Source organism: Nicotiana tabacum, chromosome 12 (assembly GCF_000715075.1).
Source record: "Nicotiana tabacum cultivar K326 chromosome 12, ASM71507v2, whole genome shotgun sequence".
Taxonomy (NCBI): Eukaryota; Viridiplantae; Streptophyta; class Magnoliopsida; order Solanales; family Solanaceae; genus Nicotiana; species Nicotiana tabacum.
The window spans coordinates 34,754,720-34,779,419 of record NC_134091.1 but is presented as its reverse complement, the minus strand read 5'-3'; the positions used below and the strand labels follow the sequence as shown (position 1 = coordinate 34,779,419).

Below are 24,700 nucleotides of genomic sequence, written 5' to 3'. Positions count from 1 at the left end.
AAAAAATATGTAATAAATATAAATTGTCCATCTTTTAGCTCAAATACAATTAAAGTGTAGCAAATAATAAGTGTAATGTAACAAAAAATCTATGTTTTTAATCTACCATCATTGCTTGGTGACAGTCCTATCAATTAGAAATCCAAGAAACAGTCTACTATTTCATTGTCCTCAGCAGAAGCAGAATACAGATCAGCAACATAAGTTGTGGGTGAATTGGTGTGGTTAGCTAGATTACTTGAAGAATTGACAGTACCATTAGCCTTGCCTATTCTAGTGTTCTGTGATAGCCAAGCAGCTCTCCATATAGCCAAGAACCCTGTGTTTCATGAACATACCAAACACATAGAGGTAGACTGTTTCATCAACTACAAGAGGGGCTCATCTCCCTGCATCATATATCTACACATGAACAGTTGAGAGATATATTCATTTTTTCGGTGTAATACTAATTGACTGGATATCATTGGTAAGTGCTACAAGATCTTGTGCATTGGAACCCATAGTTATGGACCCGAATCCGTTAGTATGGAATATTTTTTTTTTCAAGTGAAATCCCCTATATTCACCACGCCACTAACAGGGATTAAACATTGCAACTTACTTGGTAAGTTGGTTGTGAGCCCCTCCCTTCCAACTTGAATGGGCGCATTGATAGTATATACACGTATGTATATTTTTATGTATAGATCGTTGTAGTGTATGAGTCAGCTAGTAGTTAGCACAGCTGTACACAACTGTACACGTGTGTATAAATACGGTGAGATATTTTGTAGCTAAGTGAACTTTCCTTTTGTATCATTTTATTCTGTTCATTTTGAACAAAAAGAAAGGTTCCAGAAGTTTTTCTCACTCTAGGGTTCTTAGACACGCCATTAGAGCATTCAAGCTTAGCTCCTCTCACTTCTACTACTATTTTGACAATATCTCTAGTTATAATAAGTATAACGGTGCGTCGTAGCAAAAAAGTAGGGGATACAAGAGTAAAGAAGTTAAGCTTAGCTTATACAATGCATAAATGAAGAGGAAAATGGTGATTGAGAGCTCTGAGTTAGTAGAGTACGGTGAGGAACTTAGTTTTTTCAGATATTGCGCGTTTAGGGCGGAGCTACAATATGAGTTGTGGTACCCCAGTAACTTTTACTTAAACATCAAATTTATATTAGGAAATTCATTAAATAATTATAAATATTTAATTTTAAACTCAATAAGTAAAATTATTTATGAGTCGATAGTAAATTTAGAACTCATAAACTACAAATTCTGACTCGGCCTATGCCGGGTGTTATTGAATGTGATCTTGATCCCCTCTAAATAGAACCATCCGACTATAAAGGAAGAAGTGATTGAGAAGTAGACAAAGCTTTATCTCTATATATTAGGGGTCTGTTACAGTTACTGCGCGTTAGAGAAATTAATAAAGTTGGACTTGACTATGATGTGGTTAGCTTAAACCAAATGGTCCGTCATAATTATTGAAGCATGACTTGGTCCACGATGTGATTAGCTTAAATCGAATTGGTGCGTCAATTATGATGCTCCACCATATCGATGCGTTGTGCTAATTTCGTTGAAATTTGGCCTCAAAATATAAATGGGCCAGGCCCAAGAAAATTTTGGCTAATACACACTGAAATTGGCTGCCAGATGTCTCATTGATCCTATATACCGACTTTGTATGATTGTATCATTCAGGTCCAAAATGCTGGCCTTCTTTCCAAAATTTAAAATCTCCGTAAAAGGCAATTGCAGGTCAATATATATACTACTAGTAAGTAAATATTTGTTGATAACTTTGAGACAAGGATAGACACATATTGGAGCTACTCAAATGACTCAAATTGCACTAGTTGATAGTAAGTCTGTTATTTTATACTAATGAGTGTATATAACTTAAATTTAATACACCCTTCGTTTTAATTTAATGACACACTTTTTTTATTAGTCCGTTCCCAAAAAAAAAAAAAAAATTTCTATATTTGAAAACAATTTAACTTCTCATTTAACCTATTTTACCATTAAAGAGAAGTTTTTATAGCCACACAAATTTCACGGTTCTACAAAGTTTTTGTCCCTTAAATTTTTAGGATCACATATTTCAAAAGTCCTCTTTTTTCCCCCTTAAACTTTCAAATTATATCATCTAAATTGAAACAGATAAGTATAGTATAGGATGCGTTCAACTTACTAGTCACGAGTTGCTTTTGCCCGATAATACTTGAATGGAAATATGCCTCTTAGAGTAAATGGGACTATGGGAGTTAGGGTAGCAAGTCACCTAACCAACATCATGAACTAGCTTTATGTAGATAGTTTTGTTAAGCTAAAAGTGAGATATTCTACTGTATTAGTGACAGCATATAGTCTGGATTCAATTTCTGAATAGTTAGTTGGTTCCAGGGTTGAACATTTTAGTTTATTATTACCGTATAATCTTGATGATTCAGGTAGTAACTTATAGATCAATGGAACAGGTTTAGCTTATAAATAATGAAGTCTAGCTACTAGCTAGCTCCCCACTGACAGACAAATATACACCAATCACACAAACTCGCCAGCAACTTCATTTCAGATCCTTGTTATATTTATTTTGAAGAATCGTCCTTTCTATATATGGAACCCTTATAACAATTTACAACTTTAACCTCTTTTTTATGCTTTGTTTTCACCCAGAACAAATTAGTTAGCAAGTACTACTTTATGAACTAACGTTACCGCAAGAAAAAACTTTGATATTTGACGAGCTCAAAACACTAACACAAAACTATTGCTCGCTAGTCAAATATAATATATATTAATTATCGTCTTTATAGGGATTGAATTTAAACGGTGTTCGAATAATCTCCAGTTGATTACTATCCAAGAAAATTAACACTTGATTTTATGACTGTTACAACGATTAATTACTAAAAATTAAGCGAATAACAATTGATCACAAAAGACAACGGATTAGCAACAAAGAAATATCAATGAGAGGGATAAGGGTATTTGATTAGATAGGTGAAAGATAACTTACTCGGGGTTCATTTCTTGAGTTAATTCACTCTATAATACGGTTGATTCTCTCGAATTCAACCGATAATCAGATTGCACTTGAAGTTAGTGTTCCTCTTTCGATTAAACGTTAATTTAGTAATTAATTCAATTGAAGCACGGTAAATAATTGCAGCAATCAAATGATGGTTATGATCTAAAGGGTAACTTCTCACGAATATTTCTATATTTTCTAGTTCGATTAATAATTCGAGAGGCTCTTTCGATTACCTATTTGAATCACGAATTTAAACTAGAACATAAGATGTGAAGAAATTCAATATCAAACTCCTCTTCCGATTAAGCAAAATAATAAATAACTCACAATACCAATTAAAGCTCCATCAATTAATTCTAACAATTATCAAGAATCGAATCCCTAATCAAATTATCAAAATATCGGATTTGTCAACACCCAAATGAAAATTACTCCATAACAATGGAGTAATACATCTCAAATAAGTACGAATAAAGAAAACATCAATTCTAATGATTCGATACAAACTCTCGGGTTGCACCGATTGCAGGTTGTAATATTGATAAATTCTTGAGTCGTCTTGCCTTGGTTGGTTCTCCAATCTCCCGTAGGTCATATGTCCATTCAAAATTATATTTTTGGTGTATTTATACCATATAGAAACAAACCCGAACGAAACTATCCTTTCCTAGCCGAACTTGGAAACCACTCCGACGATTTTGCACAATCGCGCCGCCCTATACGGCATGCTAGTGAGGAAATTCAGAGAGCTTGCACTTTGCTTGTTAGACCACTTTTGCAATGCCGCGCGGCGCCTCGCGGCGCCCCATGCAACGCGTAGTGGTTTTTTCTCAACATAAATTTGTTTGTTCTCTTTTTGATATCCGGACTTGGTCCTCGACCCACGAACGTGATCCCTGCTTAATTTTTTGGGTTTCTACTCTGACTTTAAAGCTCCAACTTGTTCGATTTCGCTCCAAATTACCTAAATAGCTCAGAATCATTTCCTACAAGGCATAAAATACAAAATAACTATAATTCACTATCATTTAAACTCAAACACCCAAAAATACAGCAATTGAAATACAATACTATGACTAAAACACGGGTTTCTAACCTATCATCAACATTGCAGTTTGCAATTTTTTTTTTCATTGCACGAAATTGATAATTTCTTGGAGAAACTAAGACATAGATTTCAGGTTTTTAACTAACGAATGTATTTGAACACAATAAATTAACCAATGACCGATCCATAGGGGGTTCCATAGGTTCGGCAAAACTCATGACTTTAACTCGAACTCTATGTATATAGGTAAAAATAAATATAAATAAGATTAAAAATTAAATACCTTTGAAAACTGATGCACACACAACTCGTACGTGGAAACTAGACGTGGTCAACAAATACCAAACCACTACTTAGATTTTTGTTGACAGGAGATATGACGATGGAGACGAACAAAAGGCACAATAAGTTTGATTCCTTCACCCCCACCGTTTAATTGTGGATGCTAGGCTCACTCTGTCCCTCTTCTCCTTTAACTAAAATAAAATAATTCTATATTACAGTTAAACTTTTTTATAATAAATTTATTTGTTTAAATATATTTTAGTTGCTATAGTGAAGTGTTGTTATAGATGATATATATTTTGAAATTTGACTTTTATAGTGAATGATTGTTATACAAGAATGATGTTATAAGATAAGTCTGACCTATATATACTCATATTACTATATATTGTGTTTAATATATCCCTTTAGAACCTCCTCCTAAGTCCTACCCCCATATGATTCACCAGCTATACATAATAGTCCGTGCCTCGGTGGGTGTTTGACCAAAACTGTAATTGATGATAACTAGGCGTTATATATAACATTAGAAAAACACAACGAAACTATCCTCTTTCAAATTCTTGTTTTCTTTTTTCCTCTTTGCACGAGTATAACTTTGTTAATTAATGATAAAGTTTAAAAGTTTGGACGTGTGCTTCATGGTCATCCTATATTTAATTAATTACTAGTCTACTACTCCTTAGGTTGCAAATTGTATGGAAACGTGTTGGGTTAATCACCAGTTTTAGATTACTGTATGGGCTGTAACATAATCGGAAGCCAACGAAAGGGATTCACTTTAGCTACTAACTTCTTTTGCATGGATCGCCATTCATTTTCATTTTTATAGAATTTAGTAGAAAAGTTTTAAGGTTTTATGCACTGACTTTATAGAAATTAATTTTTTTTATTATCAAGATAAATTTATTTGTAATAATAAAGAATATTATATCAAGTTTTATATGAATACATAAAGTATAAGTGAATAATCTTTTATTACCGATTAAATCATCCTGATAGTATAAAGTTATTTGCTATATGTCAGTATATATAACTTTAATCTTATTCTTCACAATGAAGTGTCAAGTATAAGCAAAGTAACACATCCCGGAAGGTCAATAGCCTCAAAAGTAGCTCATCAATAAAGTTGTAGGAATGTTCATAACAAACTAGTAGTCGGTTTTAATTGCTATTCCCGTGATCTGATCCTTTTCAAGTGATTTTTTAGTATTTTAAATTTAATTCAAAACAAGTGATTTTTTAAGAATTCAAGAAGATATTAATTTTTTTCCCAGAATTATCCTTATCTAATAAATGGTTGAATAAGTTTTAAAGAAGTCTTTAATGAAAGATAAAAGATCTATTAGTACAATAACTCACTTATTTAATACTCCCTCTGTTCACTTTTACTTGACATGTTTTGACTTTTCACGCTCCATAAGAAATAATAAATGAGTGTATAATTTGTCATAATACTCATATTAATTGATGCATACTTTATTGGATTTGAGAAAATAATTTAAAATGAGTAATAAATATAGTAGTTATAACATGAAAAAAAAAATTGTTGATATGCGTAAAGTGACAAGTAAAAATAAAAATCTATTTTTAGTATACATGTCAAGTAAAAGTGAACGGAGGATGTATACTTAACATTTGCATAACTATAAAAAAAAAAACCCTTTAAAACTTACTCCTTCCGTTCACTTTTACTTGTCCAATATTCTAAAAATAGATTTTCACTTTTATTTGTTTATTTTCGCATATTAAGAGAAAAATTATTTATTTTTTTTGTTTTGCCATTAGCATTAGTTACTCACTCCAAATTATTTTTCAAATCTATTAAGACTATACACTAATTAATATGAGTATCATGTTAAATTATGTATTTTATTTATTATTTCTTAAGGGACAGTCAAAGTCAATAATGAACGAATAAAAAGTGAACGGTTGAAGTACTTAAAAGGGACCGAAGACAGTAGTACTTAAGCATGTGATAAACCATCTTGATTACGCAAATAAACTGTACGTTTGGATAAAGCAATAGTAGAGTGACGCTGATCAGATGAATTTGGATGCAATGGATAAGGCAAACTATAATTAAAGAATTACAAGAGGCTTTTGCAAATCAACGCTTCCTGTAAATTTTATTTTATATTAATAAAATTAAACACTCTATTATCAGCTTCCTGATCCGATCCCCTTTTTCTCTTTTCCTTTTCCCTGCATGCATCTGCAGCTTGGCTTCATCCTGTACAGTGTACAACTATAATGTGTGTGTAAATATATACACATACACTGTTTTACCTGTATTAAATTAGGGTATAAATTTTATACTTTTGCACAATCAAATTGTTTAGTAGGCAATGATAACTACAAGTAATTAGTTTTAATAAATTGTAGCACGTAACCTGTTACAGATTTTGTTTATAGTATCGTTAATGTATGTGAGCTAAATCTGTTTATTTATTGGATTAATTAAGCTATATATATAGGTTTTTCTATATCGACAATTACTTCTACTACTTTTAAAATTCTCAACGTGATGATTATATATGTAGAAAATCTTTACATGGCACCCATAAAAATTAATGAAGCACAAATTCAATATACATTAAAAACGAGCAATACAATAATGCCCTGAGATACAACTCCATTAGTCTAATGGTATTATATGCATGACCGCACACGCAAACATATTAGATTTTCTTTGATACCCTCCATTTCAATTATTATGTGATTTTTTTTTCAATATATTCCAAACACTAATTTCTTTTTAAATTTGGGAACAATATTTAACTTAAATGTTTCAGTTTACCTTTAATAAGAATCTTTTATATTATAATATTTTAAAATCATAAGTTTTTAAAATTTTATTGCCACACCAATATTATGATATGTTAATAACCACAAGGTTTAAAAGCTTTCTTATTTTTTTAAATTCCATTCAAATATTATAAGATTATAAGTTCACATAGATTAAAACTTAAGAGAAAAAGTACTATATATCAGTATGAGGAAAACTAGTCTGAAATGTTCTACCCTTTCCACAAAACACCTTCACCTGTTACAAACCTCCCAAACTAGCTACTTTATTTAGAATACTAGCTACCATCCCGTGGTTTTAACCTAAAAAGTGGCATTACTATTTTGGTCAACTGAAGAAACGTCATTCTTTCCTACTCTTAGACCCACAACATGCTCATCACAAACAAAACACCAAATCAAACCATTCCTTTTCTTTTTTCTTTAATCTTCTTTCTTAGCACCTTCCCAGATATTCATATACCCTCAACAGTCTCATATATATATATATAGAGACATAATTCTATTGTCAAACTCACATTCAAAACGCAGGATAAAACAACTCTCTTCCCGCTTTCTTTACAATCTTATAATCAAATGGGATCCTCTAACCCTATGATCACTACCTTTCTCTTTATACTATTCTCGCTATTCGTTCTTGTTCCTAATCCTTGTTTAGCCAATTCAAGAATACTTGCACTAGTTAAAGAAAAACCCCTTGTCCTAAAATACCATAAAAGCGCTCTTTTAAAGGGAAATGTCACTGTTAATCTTATATGGTATGGAAAATTCACTCCTGCTCAACGTTCAATCATCGTCGACTTCATCCAATCCCTTAGCCCCAAGAACAAGAAAATCCAACCAACGCCTTCCGCCGCATCATGGTGGCGCACCACCGAAGCATACAAAGGTGGCCCTTCTGTTATTACAGTAGGAAAACAGATATTCGATGAAAAATATTCTATAGGAAAATTATTGAAAGACCCACAACTTGAAATTTTGGCATCTAAGGTAACTCGGGCCAACTCTATCGCCGTCGTGCTGACGGCGGCGGACGTGGCAGTGGAAGACTTTTGCATGAATAGATGTGGCATGCACGGGTCAACTCGTGGTAAGAAAAAAGGGAGTAAATTTGCGTACGCTTGGGTGGGTAACTCTGCGAGTCAATGTCCGGGTCAGTGCGCGTGGCCATTTCAAAAGCCGATTGTGGGGCCACAGACTATGCCGTTAGGTTCACCGAACGGAGACATCGGAGTTGACGGAATGGTAATCTGTTTAGCGACTGTTTTGGCGGGGACCGTTACGAATCCGTTTGATGGCGGGTATTTTCAGGGTCCAGCTAACGCGCCTTTAGAAGCTGTGTCTGCTTGCACGGGGATATTCGGTTCTGGTGCTTTTCCTGGATTTCCGGGTATGGTTTTGCTGGATAAAAAGACGGGTGCTAGCTATAATGCGCCTGGAGTGAATGGGCGTAAATATCTGCTTCCTGCTATGTGGGACCCAAAAACGTCGACGTGCACGACACTCGTGTGAGAAAGTAAAACAGACAGACATTTTAATATTACTTTGAAATTTCAACATTAATTTTTTTATTCGATTTGGAAATTGTGTATTTGTACAATAATCTCTCAATAAGTTGAACATTCTCTTTTTAGTTTGTTTTCAATTAATCTCATTTATTTTTATTTTTCAACAAAAACTATTTATAAACATAAAAATCCGTTATACTAGTAAAATTTATACATTAAACTCTATCTAGATGTGGTGGTTATGGTGCAAGTGCTCAAGTTCAATTGTCTTCAAATTAAAATTCCAATATACACTCTACAGCTCCCATGTTAGTGAACATTTTGCAGAACTGTGGGCCATCAGCCTTTTGAAATCTTAACTAAAATGGGTGTCAGAATCTGGAAAAATAAGTAATACTAGTAAATAGATAATCTGTGGGAAAAACAGAAGGAGAAAAAGAAACAAAAAAAAAAGCTTCAGAAAGTCAAAATGGAGAAAGATGTTCGAGCCCAAGTTAAACATGAAGAAGCTTTAATAAAATCAAAAACAGAAATGACTAAACCCAGGTTCGAACTGGGGACCTCTAGTGTGTGAGACTAGCGTGATTACCAACTACACCACCCAGACATTTGAATGGTGTTTGGCACAATTATATTTATACAAAACAATAGAATAAGAAAGAAATAGAAAACAAATATAAAAGAGATCGGTTATAATTCGTCTTTACGAGTGACTTGTAAATCCTATTGAAATATGATGGACCAAAAATTCCAATTTCTTTAAAAAACCAATGTTATTTGTATCTCATGGCACTTTACAATTTTGAATTTAAGAAAATGACCTTTTTAGATTTCTTATGTGTAAAAGATAGATCTCTTACGTATAAAAGTAAATTTTTCATGTGTAAAAAAAGAGGTAGGGTCATAAAACTGTGATGACCCAAAATGTCATCTTTAAATTTAATAATTAATTATGTGTTCTAAGACCTCGAAAAGTACTATTTATCGTTACTCGACTTGCGTGCGCAGTCCGTAAATTTTTCAGGTGAAAAATGGATTAAAATGTGAATTAGAGCTTTAAAACTCAACTGAGTTGACTTTGGTCAACATTTTGAGCAAACGGACTCAGATTAGTGTTTTGACAGTTCCGGTAGGTCTGTATCGTGATTTGAAACTTGGTCGTATGTCCGGAATCAAATTCCGAGATCCCTAGTCCGAGATATGAAATTTTGAAGAAAAATTAAAAGTTTAAATTCAAATAGTGACCAGATATCAAATTATATGCAAACGACCCCGGAATAGAGTTTTGATGATTCCAACAGCTCCGTATGGTGATTTTGAAATTAGGAGCGTGATCGAAATTTTATTTGGAAGTCCGTAGTAAAATTAGGGTTGAAATGGCTAATATAGGAATTTAAAGTTTGGAAGTTTGACCGGAGAGTTGACTTTTTGATATCGGGCTCAGAATCCAGTTTTAAAAATTTTCACAGCTCCGTTATGTTATTTATGACTTGGGTGCAAAATTTGAGGTCAATCGGACTTGATTTGATAGGTTTCGACATCGAATGTAGAAGTTGGAAATTCTAAGTTTCATTAAGCTTGAATTGGAGCATGATTCGTGATTTTAGTGTTGTTTGATGTGATTTGAGGTTTCAAATAAGTTCGTATGATGTTTTAGGACTTGTTGGTGTATTGGGTTGAGGTCTCGAGGGCCTCGGGTTAGTTTCGGATGGTTAACGGATCAAAAGTGGGACTTAGCTGCTGCAATTTTTCTGCTAAAAATGCTGTCAAAATCGGGCTGCCTGTCAAAATCGGACTCCCTGTCAAAATCGGGCTGCCTGTCAAAATCGGACTCCCTGACAAAATCAAGCTCCCTGACAAATCGAGCTCCCTGGCAAAATCGAGCTCCCTGGCAAAATCGAGCTCCCGGCAAATCGAGCTCCCTGACAAATCGAGCTCCCTGACAAAATCGAGCTCCCTGACAAATCGAGCTCCATGACAAATCGAGCTTTCTGATAAATCGAGCTTGATTTTGAATCGAGCTCTCTGACAAAATCGAGCTCCGTGACAAAATCGAGATACCTGACAAATCTGTAAGTTATAAAAACAGGGGACTTCGTCCCATTTGCCTTTTTGACGAATTGGAGTTTGAGGAGAGGCGATTTTGATATATTTTCAAGGAAAAACATTGGGGTAAGTGATTCTAACTCGGATTTGGTCACTATACACGAATATATCGTTGTTTTTACCATTTAATTAGTGTTTTGAAATAGAAATTTGAGAAACTTTTAGAAATCTCATATAAACGAATTTATGAGATTTCGGTGTCGATCCGGAGTCGGATTTGAGTGAAACTGGTATGGTTGGACTCGTAATTGAATGAGTTATCGGATTTTGTGAGTTTTGTCGGATTCCGAGATGTGGGCTCCACGGGTAATATTTTTATGAAATTGATTCCTATAATTTTTGTTGACTGTATCGAATTAATTATGACTATATACAAGTCGATCGGAATCAAAAAATCGGGAAAAAAGCATAATACTTGATTAAATTGGAGCAAGTCGAATATTAGGCTTTTTTTCTTTGTCTCCCATTAATTGGGAGGGAAAATTTTGCTTAAACGGGACACACATTATCATGACTAACATATATATAATCAGTGAAATCTTGTAGTTACTTTAGCATTCCAAATTAAATGCTAAGAACACTAACTTTTATTAAAAATACCTTTGAAAATAAACCAGAAAAAAATCTTGTGAAAAAATAAAAAAAGAAACAGAAAAAAGAAGTCGGCTTCTTATCCTCGGATTTGCTATTCCCTTACCTTTCTTTTCCTTCCTTTTCTTTTTCAATTCAACTCCTACCTCAATTCTTCTTCCTTCTTCCCTCACCTCACCTTCTCCCCTTCAGTAACAGTGGAAGAACATCTCATCTTCAGTACAAAAATATAATTCTTGTTGCTTTTGGACACTCTCCCGTATGAGGAATTACACCTTTTCGTTAAGCCTTTTACGTTGTAGAGAAATATGTGCCACTTGACCCTTCTCATTACAGACAACACCTTCAAAAGTATCATGAGATAATCTCTGTTTGTCTTATGTTAAAAATAAATTCATTTGAGAAAAAGAGTAGACAGAATTATGGAGATGACCCATTGTTATTGGTTACAAATACTACAGGCCTTTTGTTATATATGGTAAAAAAACCGTTTTGGAAATGAAAAGTCTCTCTTTTCATCTTCCTTTTACTTTAATGTGTTTCATCCTTAATTTTTAACGGATGTAACCCGACGGGACGTGTTTTTCTCATTAATTAGGTAGCATTTAGACACTTTTAGATTTTGAAAATAAGATAAATTAGAAAACAAAGATAAAAAGTCAAAAAATGAGAAAAAAGATAAATGGCTATTCTAGCATATAAGAGGTGCCACATCAGATTGTTACTCTCTTTACTCTTTATATATATTATTGATTGGTACGTATATAAAGAATTAAAGACTAATTGTAAGCTAACTAGAATTTAAATAGAACATAACAAATTCATTGAATAACAACATAATATAAAAAACTATTCGATTAGGTATTAATGGTTCAATCTATGTATTATAAGTAGCAGTCATCTAAAGCTATTTTTTGTATGCTGGTCCAAAGTATGGTACAAGCGCTATTTATTTTATGTTTGGTGTTTTATAAATTTTTAGCACAACATAGATTTGCAAAAGATTGATTAGTTATAGCTTTCTATATATATATATATATATATATATATATATATATATATATATATATAGGAGTGGAAAAAAATATATATTTCTCTATATTTTATTATAACAATCACCTTATTTTTTAAAAATTAGATCTAACATCTTGAATAGCCTAGACAACATGTTTGGGGCATAAGGCATCACCGGTAAACATATTTGTTTTATTTAATATTAATATTTTGCGCAGTGTTGCTGTTAAGTTAATGTAATTAGAATTAATATTACCTAACAAATTACATTGATAAAAAATAGCGTGCAACACACGTTTATAGAGACTAGAGCAATTTTATAGACACTGTCTTAACATAATAACGCGAAAACGTATTTTAGATGACGTTATAAAATGACATATTTTTTAATATTTTAACCATTAGCGAGAGATAAGCGTGCAAAGTACGTACATAGATACTAGTATTATTATAAAAGCATGAATATAATATTGATTTACAAAAATAACCTTACAATATTAAGCATAATAACTCAAAATAAAAGGACATAACCGGATTTCTAGACATTAGCCTTCTAATACTATTAGTTTTAGGACATAATACTACACGTTAGGAATCCTACATGATTATCTTTTGGAATTCTATTACTATAAACTTTCGGGCATATACATATAATATGTTAGCATGTAAACATAAAACATCTAGGAATACGTTAGGTTTCCTATTAATATAATTACTTTCGGGATAGAAATATATTTTTAACCATATAATACTAATTGCTTTTTAGGATATATTTCTTAAAAATTCTTATTACTACTTTAATTTGAAAAGGTATTATATTGTCCTATTACTAATTTAATTTGGGAATGTATTACATTATCCAAATTCATTTTGAAAAGGTGAGCCTATATTATTATAAAAGCACGAATACAATATTGATAGATCAAAATAGCTCTAAAATATTAAACATAATAACACATTGGACATAACCGTATAAACCTATTTTTGGACTATAATACCTTTTTATGTTTTTTTTAATATTTAAGATTTTAAAATTAATAAAATTTTATCTATTAAATTCTTATTAAAAATATGTAGGAAGGTTTAATAAAATTAATTTCATAAGAATTCTCTATATTGGCAATACGTTACCACTCTATATTGTCCAATATCAAGAAAAAATAAAATTAATATTAAATAGATTGCATAAAGCGTTGAAATTGAGAAAAACAAATATTCCCACGATAAAATTGTAGACAATAAATTGCGTCGAGAAAATAAAATCAGGCCGAAAAATATTGCAACAATCGTAGTATTTTATTTCAAATATTTGAGTGTACAATCTCTATGAATCCTCCGATTCTTCTTTTCAATAATAAATAAATTCAAGGGCCTTTGAGCTTGATCTTGAACATATAGTTGTCGCCACGAACGATGATCTTGTTCTTGAGCTTTAGCTTGGTTGCTTGAACTTGACCTTGATTTGTTCTTTGTTTTTGAGCTTGAACTTGATTGCTTGGAGCTTGAAACTTGTGGAGGAATTTGCAGTGTTTGATCCACGAGCTCTCTCTTGCTTCTTGTTATAACTTACTGGTGTCTTTTCTGGGTTATGAAGACCCCTATTTATAGTTGTGGAAGGGAGGAGTTATGATAAGAACAAACTCTTTCTGACCAATCAAATTGAAGTGTGATGTGGCCGTATTTGATTGGCCAGAATATGTCACTTGCACATGTGGCGTGATTTCATTAGCCTTTTAATATGACTTGGCATGCCTTGTCATTTTGACACGTGGCATGATCCTATTGGCTCTTTCGCTTGACTTGGCGTACTACATCATTTTACACGTGGCACCAAACTGGGCTCTAGGAAAATGACATCTCGGGCTTAATAGAGTGGGCTCATCGCTTGTAGCCCAATGAACTTGGACTAATTTATTAAGTGCATCTATATCAGACTTATATAATTAATCCAATTATATTAGCCCAATAAATTTATTTGGACTAATATATCTTAAATTTAAAATATAGTCCAAATTAAGTTATGAATTTAATTTTACGAATTTTATAGTCTACAAATGCCCCCTACTTCAAGACTTGTCAAGGTATAAGCTTTAAGACTAGGCTTGAAGTAGTATGAAGCAACATCCTTTTCTCTTTCTTTTCACGTAAAACTTGGCCAATCTTCCTTAAAAGTAATAATGATAACTCCAAAGCTTGAAACACCAAAGTTCTAAATTCACGTTAAACATTGTAATTGCTCTCTAATATTTCATTTTGACTTTGGTAAAACAAATCTCACTTAATTGAGAATCATTACTGTTTTATGTGTAGTATAAGTCCAGTACATGAAAAGCGAGAATCGAAAATTTAACTCAGTCTATAGAATATGCAAGTTAATCAGCCTTGAGATGAGTTTGCCATGTAGTTCAATCCCAAACCACCTGTATCGCTACACCATCACTATCCAAATCTCTTTAGGACAGAAATTATGAATATTTGATATTGAAGACTACACTTCGAGTCCATGTCCAACACAACTAATTTCTGCCGTCTTAGCAATTCCTAATCCTTTTGGTTACTTGATTTCGGCGATCTCACATCAAAATCTCACCTCCCAATCAGCTACATATGAGATCTATATAAACCCATGCCCATGTGTTTATTAAGTATTGAATTGTAGCATCTACAAGCTGCCTTGGCTTTGTGTTTTCACGAGTACGAGGCAATCCCAAGGTAATTTTTCTTCTATGTATTTTTCATTGTCCTTTTCATTCTTCATTTTGTTTTTGTATAGGCCAAGAAGAGGAGGACAAGCTTCACGCATGAAGAAGGTGATCTTAGAATGTGAAGAGATGAATACTCATCCTCGCCCAAAAATCAGAGAGTTAATCTTGGGGCACAAAGGTTCAGGCACATATAAGGACACAACTAGGCCACATATAGAAGAACAAATTTTCAACAACATATAGAATGATCAACCTGCAACAACATATAGAAGGACAAATACAGGGCAACCTATGAAGGACAACTCCTCAATAGCATATAGAAGGATCAAATCCATGATGAGACCAACTTAAGTTGCAAATGGACTTAAATGTCCACCTTAAGATTGAAAAATTATAGTTCCTTTTAAGGACAAACCCGTGAAGAGGCCAACTTAAGGTGCCAAAGGACTAGCTGTCCACCTTAAGATTGAAAAATTAGAAAGCTTCAACTTGAAGGCTTGGTGAACTTGACAGCTTCGACTTGAACACTTGGCAAACTTTGAAGAGTTGGCGGACTTTTCAGACTTCAATTTGAAAACTGACAAACTTGAAGATTTGACAGACTTGAAGATTCGGCGGACTTTGACGCTACAACTCGAAGAGGGATGGACTTTTAAACTTCAACTTGAAAAATTAGCAGCCTTGAACAATTCAACTTGAAGATTTGGAGGACTTAAATAATTCAACTTGAAGACTGACGAATTTGAGGACTTCAACTTGAAGACCGACAGACTTGAAGACTTGGAGGGCTTGAATACTTCAACTTAAGAACTGGCAGACTTGCAGACTTCACTTGAAGGATGGTGGACTTGAAGACCAACAAACTTGAATGTTTGACGAACATGAAGACATAGCGAATCCCCAAACTTTAATAAAAATACTTGGCATCCTCCTAAAGTCCTCTCATTGAAGATACCAATTTACCATAGAGGGGGGTTGCCCTCTTTAAATCAAATGAGATTCAAAGTTCAACAGAAGAATGGTGTTTCAGCTTGATTTTACATTCCTTCATACTTCACCTGGACAACAATTGGGGCAATATGTATCTTTTGAACTTATGCGACTGAACTTAGAAAGAAACTCTAAGCTACCACGTACCTCGGTGAAGCGGATCAAGTCATGTCGTAGTTCAAAATAAGTGGATTTTTTTTATGTCCTAACTATTCCTTAGGTCGCCTTTTTCGAGGTTTTTGACCTAGCGGACATTTTTTTTTATATTTCCTAACTTTTGCCTAGGACGCCTCTTTTGAGGTTTTCAACTCTTGTGTGCCAGGAGTAACATGTAGTTTATGATCTTGCATTAAGGAGCGTAGCGACTTGCAATTTAAGCTTGTATTTTGAGGAGCTTTGCAACTTGAAAATTTTGCTGGAATTTGAAGAGCTTTGCAGCTTGAACACTTTGCTCGAATTTGAAGAGCTTTAGTACTTGAAGACTTGACCGAATTTGAAGAGCTTTACATCTTGAAGTTTGTATCGAATTTGAAAAACTTTGCGATTTGAAGTCCTTGCTCGACTTTGAAGAGCTTTCAACATGAGTCTTTGCTCATATTTGAAGAGCTTTGCGACTTGAACACTTTCCCCAAATTTGAAAAGCTTTACAACTTGAAGATTTTGCTTGAATTTGAAGAGATTTGAAACTTGAACACTTTGCTCGAATTTGAAGAGCTTTACAACTTGAAGACTTTTCCGAATTTGAAGAGATTTACGTCTTGAATTTTGTCTCGAATTTGAAAAACTTTGCGATTTAAAGTCTTTGCTCGATTTTGAAGAGTTTTCGACGTGAGTCTTTGCTCATATTTGAAGAGCTTTGCAACTTGAACATTTTCCCCAAATTTGAAGAGCTTTACAACTTGAAGACTTTGCTCGAATTTGAATAGCTTTATACCTTAAAAATTTAGTTCAAAATTGGGGAGCTTCGTGACATACAATATATACTCATGTACCATGAAGAATTATAACTTGCAATTTAGGCTCGTGCGTTGAGGAGCATTCCAATATGCAGTTTAGGCTCGTGCATTGAGGAGCATTATAACTTGCAGTTTAGGCTCATGCGTTTAGGAGCATTATAACTTACAGTTTAGGCTCATGCGTTAAGGAGAATTACAACTTGCAATTTACGCTCGTGCGTTGAGGAGTATTGCAACATGCATGGACTCTTCAGTTTCATCTTCGGATGAATACTTGCCCCCATTCTCAGCATCATCTGCTTCTATTTCATAATGAGGCTCAAAGCTAGGTAACCTTTGATATCCACTTATAGCCATACTTAATTCCATATCATGTGCACGAGTTGCTAGTTCTTCAAATGTTTTAGGCTTTATGCCTTGTAAGATATAGCAAAGACTCTAGTACATGCCTTGAATGCACACTTCGATGCCAGAAGTTTCGCTAAGGCGATCTTTGCCGTTGAGGCTTAAGCTCCTCCAGCGGTTGACAAAGTCAATAATTGGCTCATCCTTTCCTTGATGAGTGTTTGTAAGTTCGATTATGCTTACGATGCGTTTTGTGCTATAGAAATGATTAAGAAACTCATGCTCTAACTGCTCCCAACAATCGATGGATCCAGGTTCGAGATCTGTGTACCAATTGAATGCATTACCTTTGAGAGATCAAACAAACTATTTGACAAGTTAATCATCGTACGTTCCAGCATTGTTGCAAGTTTCAACAAAGTGCACTACATATTGTTTCGGATTTCCCTTGTCGTCAAATTGTTGCAACTTAGGAGGTTGATAACCAGCATGCATCTTCAAGTTATCAATTCTTTGCATATACGGCTTTGCATATATGAAATATAATTTGGATGACGACTCACGCTTATCTTTGATAGCCTCCATGATGAAGTCCTTCAATTTCTCAACGGGAATTGGACCTTCAGTGGAGACTTGGATCTCCTTAATTGTCGTTGCTTGCTTTTCGGAGGAGTCCCATTTATCTTGTAACCTTTGAAGATTTAAAGGTGTTTGTATGAATTCTCCTTCTACTATGCTATCCAACTTATTTGTTAAATTGGAAAGTTTAGCATCTTGATCTTGCACGCACTTTGACAAGCCTTCAACTACTTTCGTCAAATTTGCGAGTTGTTCTTCTACGGTAGAAACTTCAATAACTATTGCTTGCACGATGTCCGTAGAGGATGAAGAATGGAAATAGATCATTATACGGATAGAGCTTGGAGGTCGCATTAATTGAGACTAAAGTAGATTTAGCGCTCAAGTTGTCACGACCCAAAATCCATAAAGGTCATGATGGCGCCGGACACCACTGTCAGGCAAGCCAACAATAAGTACTTAATTGGGTTTTCATTTTTTTTGTTACTTTTGAAAACATATTTTTCCTTCAATTTAAATCATAAAAGATGAAGTTTACAAGATAAATAATAATGTCTTTAAAATTTCCAATACAGCACCAACCATAATCCTCCCAAAACCCGGTGTCACAAGTGCATGAGCATTAACTAGGAATGTAAAATAAAATACAACAGTTGTCCGGAATACAAATTGGACAGGAAAAATATAGGTACTCTGAGGGAAACTCTGTTGGCTGCGGATCGTCGTATAGAATGCAGCTCACCTAAGTCCCTGCCATAATCGCGCCTCTGCACCCACAAGGCCGCTAAACATATGTGTACCTGCAAAAAAATGTGCAACAAGTGTAGCATAAGTACGTAAATCAACGCGTGCCCAGTAAGTATCCCGCCTAACCCCAAAGAAGTAGTGACGAGGGGTCGACTTCGACACTTACTATGGGCTATAAATAAATGAAATAATATCATTAAATTAGACATGGATTAATTAATACGGTTGCAAGCCCATTATTCTGAAGTAAGTAAACAGTTCTTTTATAATTAACGAATCTCCAAATTTTGTCTCCCATTATTTAACGATTATATCTCCGGCCAAGGAGGCCATATCAAATTATCAGTTTACCTCAGACCAGGGAGGCAATATCGTTATTTATAAACTTCAAGGCAAGCAATAAAAGCATGCACAAGTCATGCCGAGGTCGTACAACCTGATCAAACAATTATTTAAACTGTGCACTGCCAGAGGGTCGAATGACGCGAATCTTAGATGCATCTATTTAATCTACAGAGGCGTTCGCCCCGTTCCACAAAATATAACACATTCAAATAATCAATCAAGAATTTATCAAAGGGCAATTAGTCAAGGAAAAAGGCAATTTCTCTTTTAAAAGTCAGGAAAACGATGTCTAGTCTTTTAGAAATTTATTAACAAGGTTCGATATGATTTAAGCATTTTAAATTGACAACAAGATTTCAAATATTACAAGTAAAGCATGCTTTTGGGTCCTAGACTACCCGAACTTAAGCATAATAGTAGCTACGCACGGACTCCCGTCACCCCGTGCGTACGTAGCCCCCTCAAATAGGAGCACACATTGATTTATTTCACCTATGGGGTAAATTTCCTCTTACAAGATTAGAAAAGAGACTTACCTCATTCCGAGGTTCCATAACCGGCTTCCGAGCCCTTCAAAAAACTCGAATCGGTTCCCAACGCCCCAAAACTAGCCAATAATTATGCAAACCCATTAATATACACTCAAATTCTCAATATAATCCAATTTATAATAATTTCTAACCCCGATCGAAAAGTCGATAAAATCACCCTTGGGCCCGCGTACCCGGATTCCAAAAAATTTTTCGAAGATAAAGTTTATCCATAGCGTCACGAACTCATATATATAATTTCCATCTAATTCCATAACCATTTCCATGGCTAAAATATAATTTTTATAAAAATCTAAGTTTTTCATCTAAACCTTTGATTTTCAAGATTTATAAGTTATAATCCACCCAAAAATCTATGTATTTAACTCAAAGTGTGTAGAACTAACTTACCTTCAAGTTGCTAGTTGAAATCCCCTCTCAAAATGTTCCACAATCGCCCAAAACATGAAGAAAATGGGCTAAACATACGCAACTCCAGACTTAAATGAAGGTTCTGCCTTTTGCGATTTTCGCACCTGCGGAGTCACGCTCGCACCTGCGGTTCCACACCTGCGGACAAATTCCTCGCAGGTACGCATTTCTCCCATTTGGCCTGGCACTGCACCTACGGACAATGGCTCGCTTCTACGCAACCGTAGGTGCGCCTTCCTCTTCGCTCCTGCGCATCCATCCGCTTCTGTGCCCAATACTCGCACCTGCACGTTCGCAGGTGCGCCAAAATACCTCGCATCTGCGGTTGCTGGCCAGCTCCTCACCTTCGCACCTGCAAGCTCGCACCTGCGGCTGCCCATGTGCAGGTGCGATCATACCAGAAGCTGGAAGCTTCAGCTCTTCCTCCAAAACCCTAACTCGATCCGTTAACGTTCCGGAATCCACCTGAGGCCCTCGGGACCTCAACCAAATATACCAACAAATCCCAAAACACGTTACAAACTTAGTCGAGCCTTCAAATCACATCAAATAACGTCGAATTCATGAATCGCACCCCATTCCAAGCTTAATGAAATTTAGAAATTTCAACTTCTACATTCGATGCCGAAACCTATCAAATCACGTCCGATGGACCTCAAATTTTGCACACAAGTCACATTTGACATTAAGGACCTACTCCAACTTCCGGAATTAGATTCCGACCCCGATATCAAAAAGTCCACTTCCGGTCAAACTTCTCAAAAACCTTCAAATTTCTAACTTTAGCCAAATGACTCCAAAATGACCTACGGACCTCCGAATCCACTTCCGGGCGCGCTCCCAATACCAGAATTACCATACGGAGCTATTCCCAGACTCGGAACCCCAGACGGACATTGATAACATTGAAATGCACTTCAACCCAAATTTATGAAATTTTTCCAAAATGCTAACTTCCACAATAGGTGCCGAAACGCTCCCGGGGAATCCAAAACCCGATCCGAACATACGCCCAAGTACAAAATCATCATACGAACCTGCTGAACCTTCAAATCTCGATTCCAAGGCCGTTTACTCCAAAATCTAATCTTAGTCAATTCTTTCAACTTAAGACTTTCGAAATGAGAATTTTCTTTCCAATTCAACTCCTAACATCCCGAAATTCGATTCTGACCACCCGCACAAGTCATAATACCTGAAGTGAAGCTGTTCATGGCCTCAAACTGCCGAACAATGCGCTAGAGCTCAAAACGACTGGTCGGGTCGTTACATTCTCTTCCACTTAAACATACATTCATCCTCGAACGTGCTAAGAACTGCACTGGAGTTGTCCGAAATCACTGTTTAACACCTCGTGCACCTACCCGTTCTACCACAACTCAGTTGAGCACATTAGCTTGATCAAATCTGAAGATATTCTCTTTTATTTAGGCAAATAAGCCTTAGAGTCCATTTCCAACATCCGGAATTGTCTGCTAGGCCTGCTTCCAACATACAAACACCGTATCAATCACCACACGATGTACCAGAACATGACTGCATACCTTTGCTGAATTCACACCATGCACCGCAACATTCACGTGACCATAATAACATTCTCTGATCATAATAGCCGAAATTTTACGAATTCGATGCTCACAATGCACCTCATAGCATATATAAGTTTTGCTCCAACTCTTGCAATACCTCCATAACGGAAGAGATGTGTAGAAATTCGTAACCAACTGCCGAGTTATCAAACCATTAAATCTCCCCTCTTGACTAGAATCATCACCTCATTATGAATCCAATAATGGTAATTGCTCTTTAATATACTTCATATAATCCGATCGCACTGATTCCAGATCCAAGATCTCGTCTCACCCAGTATAAGCCGCTCAGGCAACAAGCCACCCCAGACATGACCAAAAGTCTCATATGCTGCCGCAATGTGCCAATAAGCTGCAAACTTGAATGTGACACATAAGGCAAATGAATCTCTTGAAAGGATTACTCAAACCGCGTAACTAATTAGACAACCGAAAAAGTGTTACGAACCTTCCTCAGAAATGGAACACAAAACACATGCAAATAGATATAGGGGACTGTACTTAACATCACACTGTTTCGGCGCACAACCCGATCCGAACATGAAATCTATATAAGGAGATACTTACTAAGCTAGAATTCTCATTACTACAAAATATTCGAATATCAGACACAAGCACGCTAAGTGCATAATACCATCCCTGGGAGGACCGATATCGCCATACGCTACAAAACTTAAGCACAACTAAGGTACGATATATGATTTGAGTCTCGAGAGCTATCCTGCTCATATAACACCATCGCTATGCAGAACCTCAACACACATGAAATTAACAAGTCGTTTCACAACTCACATGACACAATATAGAATTTCATGAAATAGCCGTCGAAGCAATGACGTCCAACATTCTAATACTTCTCCATAAGGAGCGCTATGCAGAAATGAACACATCCGGCCTGGCATAGAGCCCATATTCACATTTAAATCCATTCACAGACCTCAAGCCAATTCTGATCGCACCGTACTAGGCTAATAACCTTTCAGGGATCCATAATAACCCTTTTCCCCATAACACACAAGAACAACCATCATAACCAGAACAAACTTCCACAGTCCACAACCAAATGAACCGAGCGCCCTCCAGGCATAAATTCCCAATTAGCGATATTACCAAAATCTTCATACTTGGTTTCCATTCTTCAATCAATCAAGTGACTACATGCCACTCATACCCGATCTTTCCGTGGGACACGCTCCCACGACCTTTCGTACTAGGTAACAAGTCTGCACATTCATACTACCTGCCACACCAATCGCTATAAAGCAAATTCAAGAATCCACATTCAGTATGCCAAGCCTCTTCACAGCAGGTACCGATCTCAGGTCCAAAGATAATACCAGCTTACTCTAACCATCTAAATCCTTTCCCGCTCATCCGAGCTCTTGACATTCTTGTCGACACCAAACTGCAACCTTGATCCTCAACTTCTGAATCCCATGCCGATCACTGCACTTAATCCTTCCAATGCGCAAGAGTACAAGAACTTAATCTTAACCTCCAAACTACTAATAGGGTAACACTTTACCACATAGAACCCTTTTACTTAACTCATTCCAAGGGAACCATCTCAACACGTGACTGAATCCTCATATCTGCAGAAATACCAATCTCAAGTAGTGGTCTAAACCACCATAACCCTTCTGGGATCCATCTGCACATAACATGCCATAATACTCGAATGCCTCCGAATAAGATCAGTTACGGTGACCGTCAAATCTCGCACGTACCGTCACAAATCACCTGAATAACCCAACACACTAAAGGAGCAGATCATTGCCATCATTATGCCAATTCAACCATTTCTAACCAAACCCGACTTCTCCTAATTTACTCTGGATCTTCCTTAGAAATAACAACAGCTCCTTTATCAATATAACGAACTCAATCCGCACTCATTCCGAGCGACCCCATTTCACGAGACCACATCGTCTCAAAACCCACGAACCATTTCATACCCTCCTTGTGGCATGATCGCGTCTTCCTATGATTTCGAAGTTATTTTCTCCCATTCTTCCACTGCTACACTGCATACCGAAGATAACATAGAACACTCCAAGCCCTTTTTTTAATCCAGTGCAATAGCTCAATACTTAACCATACTACGAACTCGAAATTCTTAGGCACCACACTTTAACTTTTGAATCCACTAGGACTGTTGTTGAGAGTCACCCACTCTGACTGGGTCCCGAATATAATCAAACTCCCAGGCTCCACTAGCACATGAACGCCCCCTCAAGAAGCACCCGGCTAAATCACTTTCCTTGTAAATCACCTTTACACGAAGCATAAATCCTGAATCTTCCCAAAACCTGAACATGAGTCAATAAGGCCAACTATAGCACACATTCCTCAAATTGCTTGCTCAAATTACCACTGATATTCTCTTTCCTTAGTCGTAATAACCCATCAATATGAGGATAACCAGAAATCTTACAAATAGACGACCATGCCATCCAACTGTAGGCAGTGGAACTCTCCCACTTAGCTTAAAGCTACTATTGCGTAAACCTGAAACCCACCAAGATTCTTCCTTCATCGACGTGATCTAGCATGATCAACTCTCCAAATTCCTCGAAATCCTTCCATTAACCTTTAATAAATACTCCGAACCACTAGCCACATTTACATATTAAATCTCTTACCGGGTAGCCAGTAGAATTCTTCACAGAAGCTTTGTCAACATCACGAGACCGCTAACCTGCTCACAGGAGATAACCCACCCATGAAAATTCCATGTCGACATCCTCCAATAACACTGCACCGCGTATAGTTACCACAAAGCCAATGAACCATCCGGAGCCCGTGCTCGTTCACCAGTTGTACAAGTCCGTTCACTCCTCTTGGACATTAACTAAAGATGCGACAATACATTCTAATCCAAAGTCATGTTGTATCCTTCTTCATATCAAGCAACTCCCTCCCGTCACACTTAATCTTCCTCAATATAGCCGCCAATATTCCAAATTAAGTCTGTAGACCCAATCGCCGTCCACCATAATTTCCAAATCACTCTAACTTTCCTCAAGGCGTGTAGCTATCCTACCCCGTAGCCCATATGCTACCTTGCCACTCTCCCACTTTGGTCAAACCC

At 35.8% G+C, this 24,700-nt stretch overlaps 1 protein-coding gene and 1 non-coding gene across 2 annotated transcripts; one reads left to right on the top strand and one right to left on the bottom strand.

The window, feature by feature from the left end:
- Positions 1-7,676: 7,676 nt before the first annotated feature.
- On the top strand, positions 7,677-8,817 carry LOC107776796 (protein EXORDIUM-like 2). The gene has a single exon (XM_016596720.2). It carries the CDS (start codon positions 7,749-7,751, stop codon positions 8,682-8,684), a length of 936 nt encoding a protein of 311 aa, XP_016452206.2. The 5' UTR covers positions 7,677-7,748; the 3' UTR covers positions 8,685-8,817.
- A 396-nt stretch (positions 8,818-9,213) lies between these two features.
- On the bottom strand, positions 9,214-9,287 carry TRNAV-CAC (transfer RNA valine (anticodon CAC)). Its single transcript has one exon. It is a non-coding gene; the product is annotated as a tRNA-Val (tRNA).
- Positions 9,288-24,700: the final 15,413 nt, after the last annotated feature.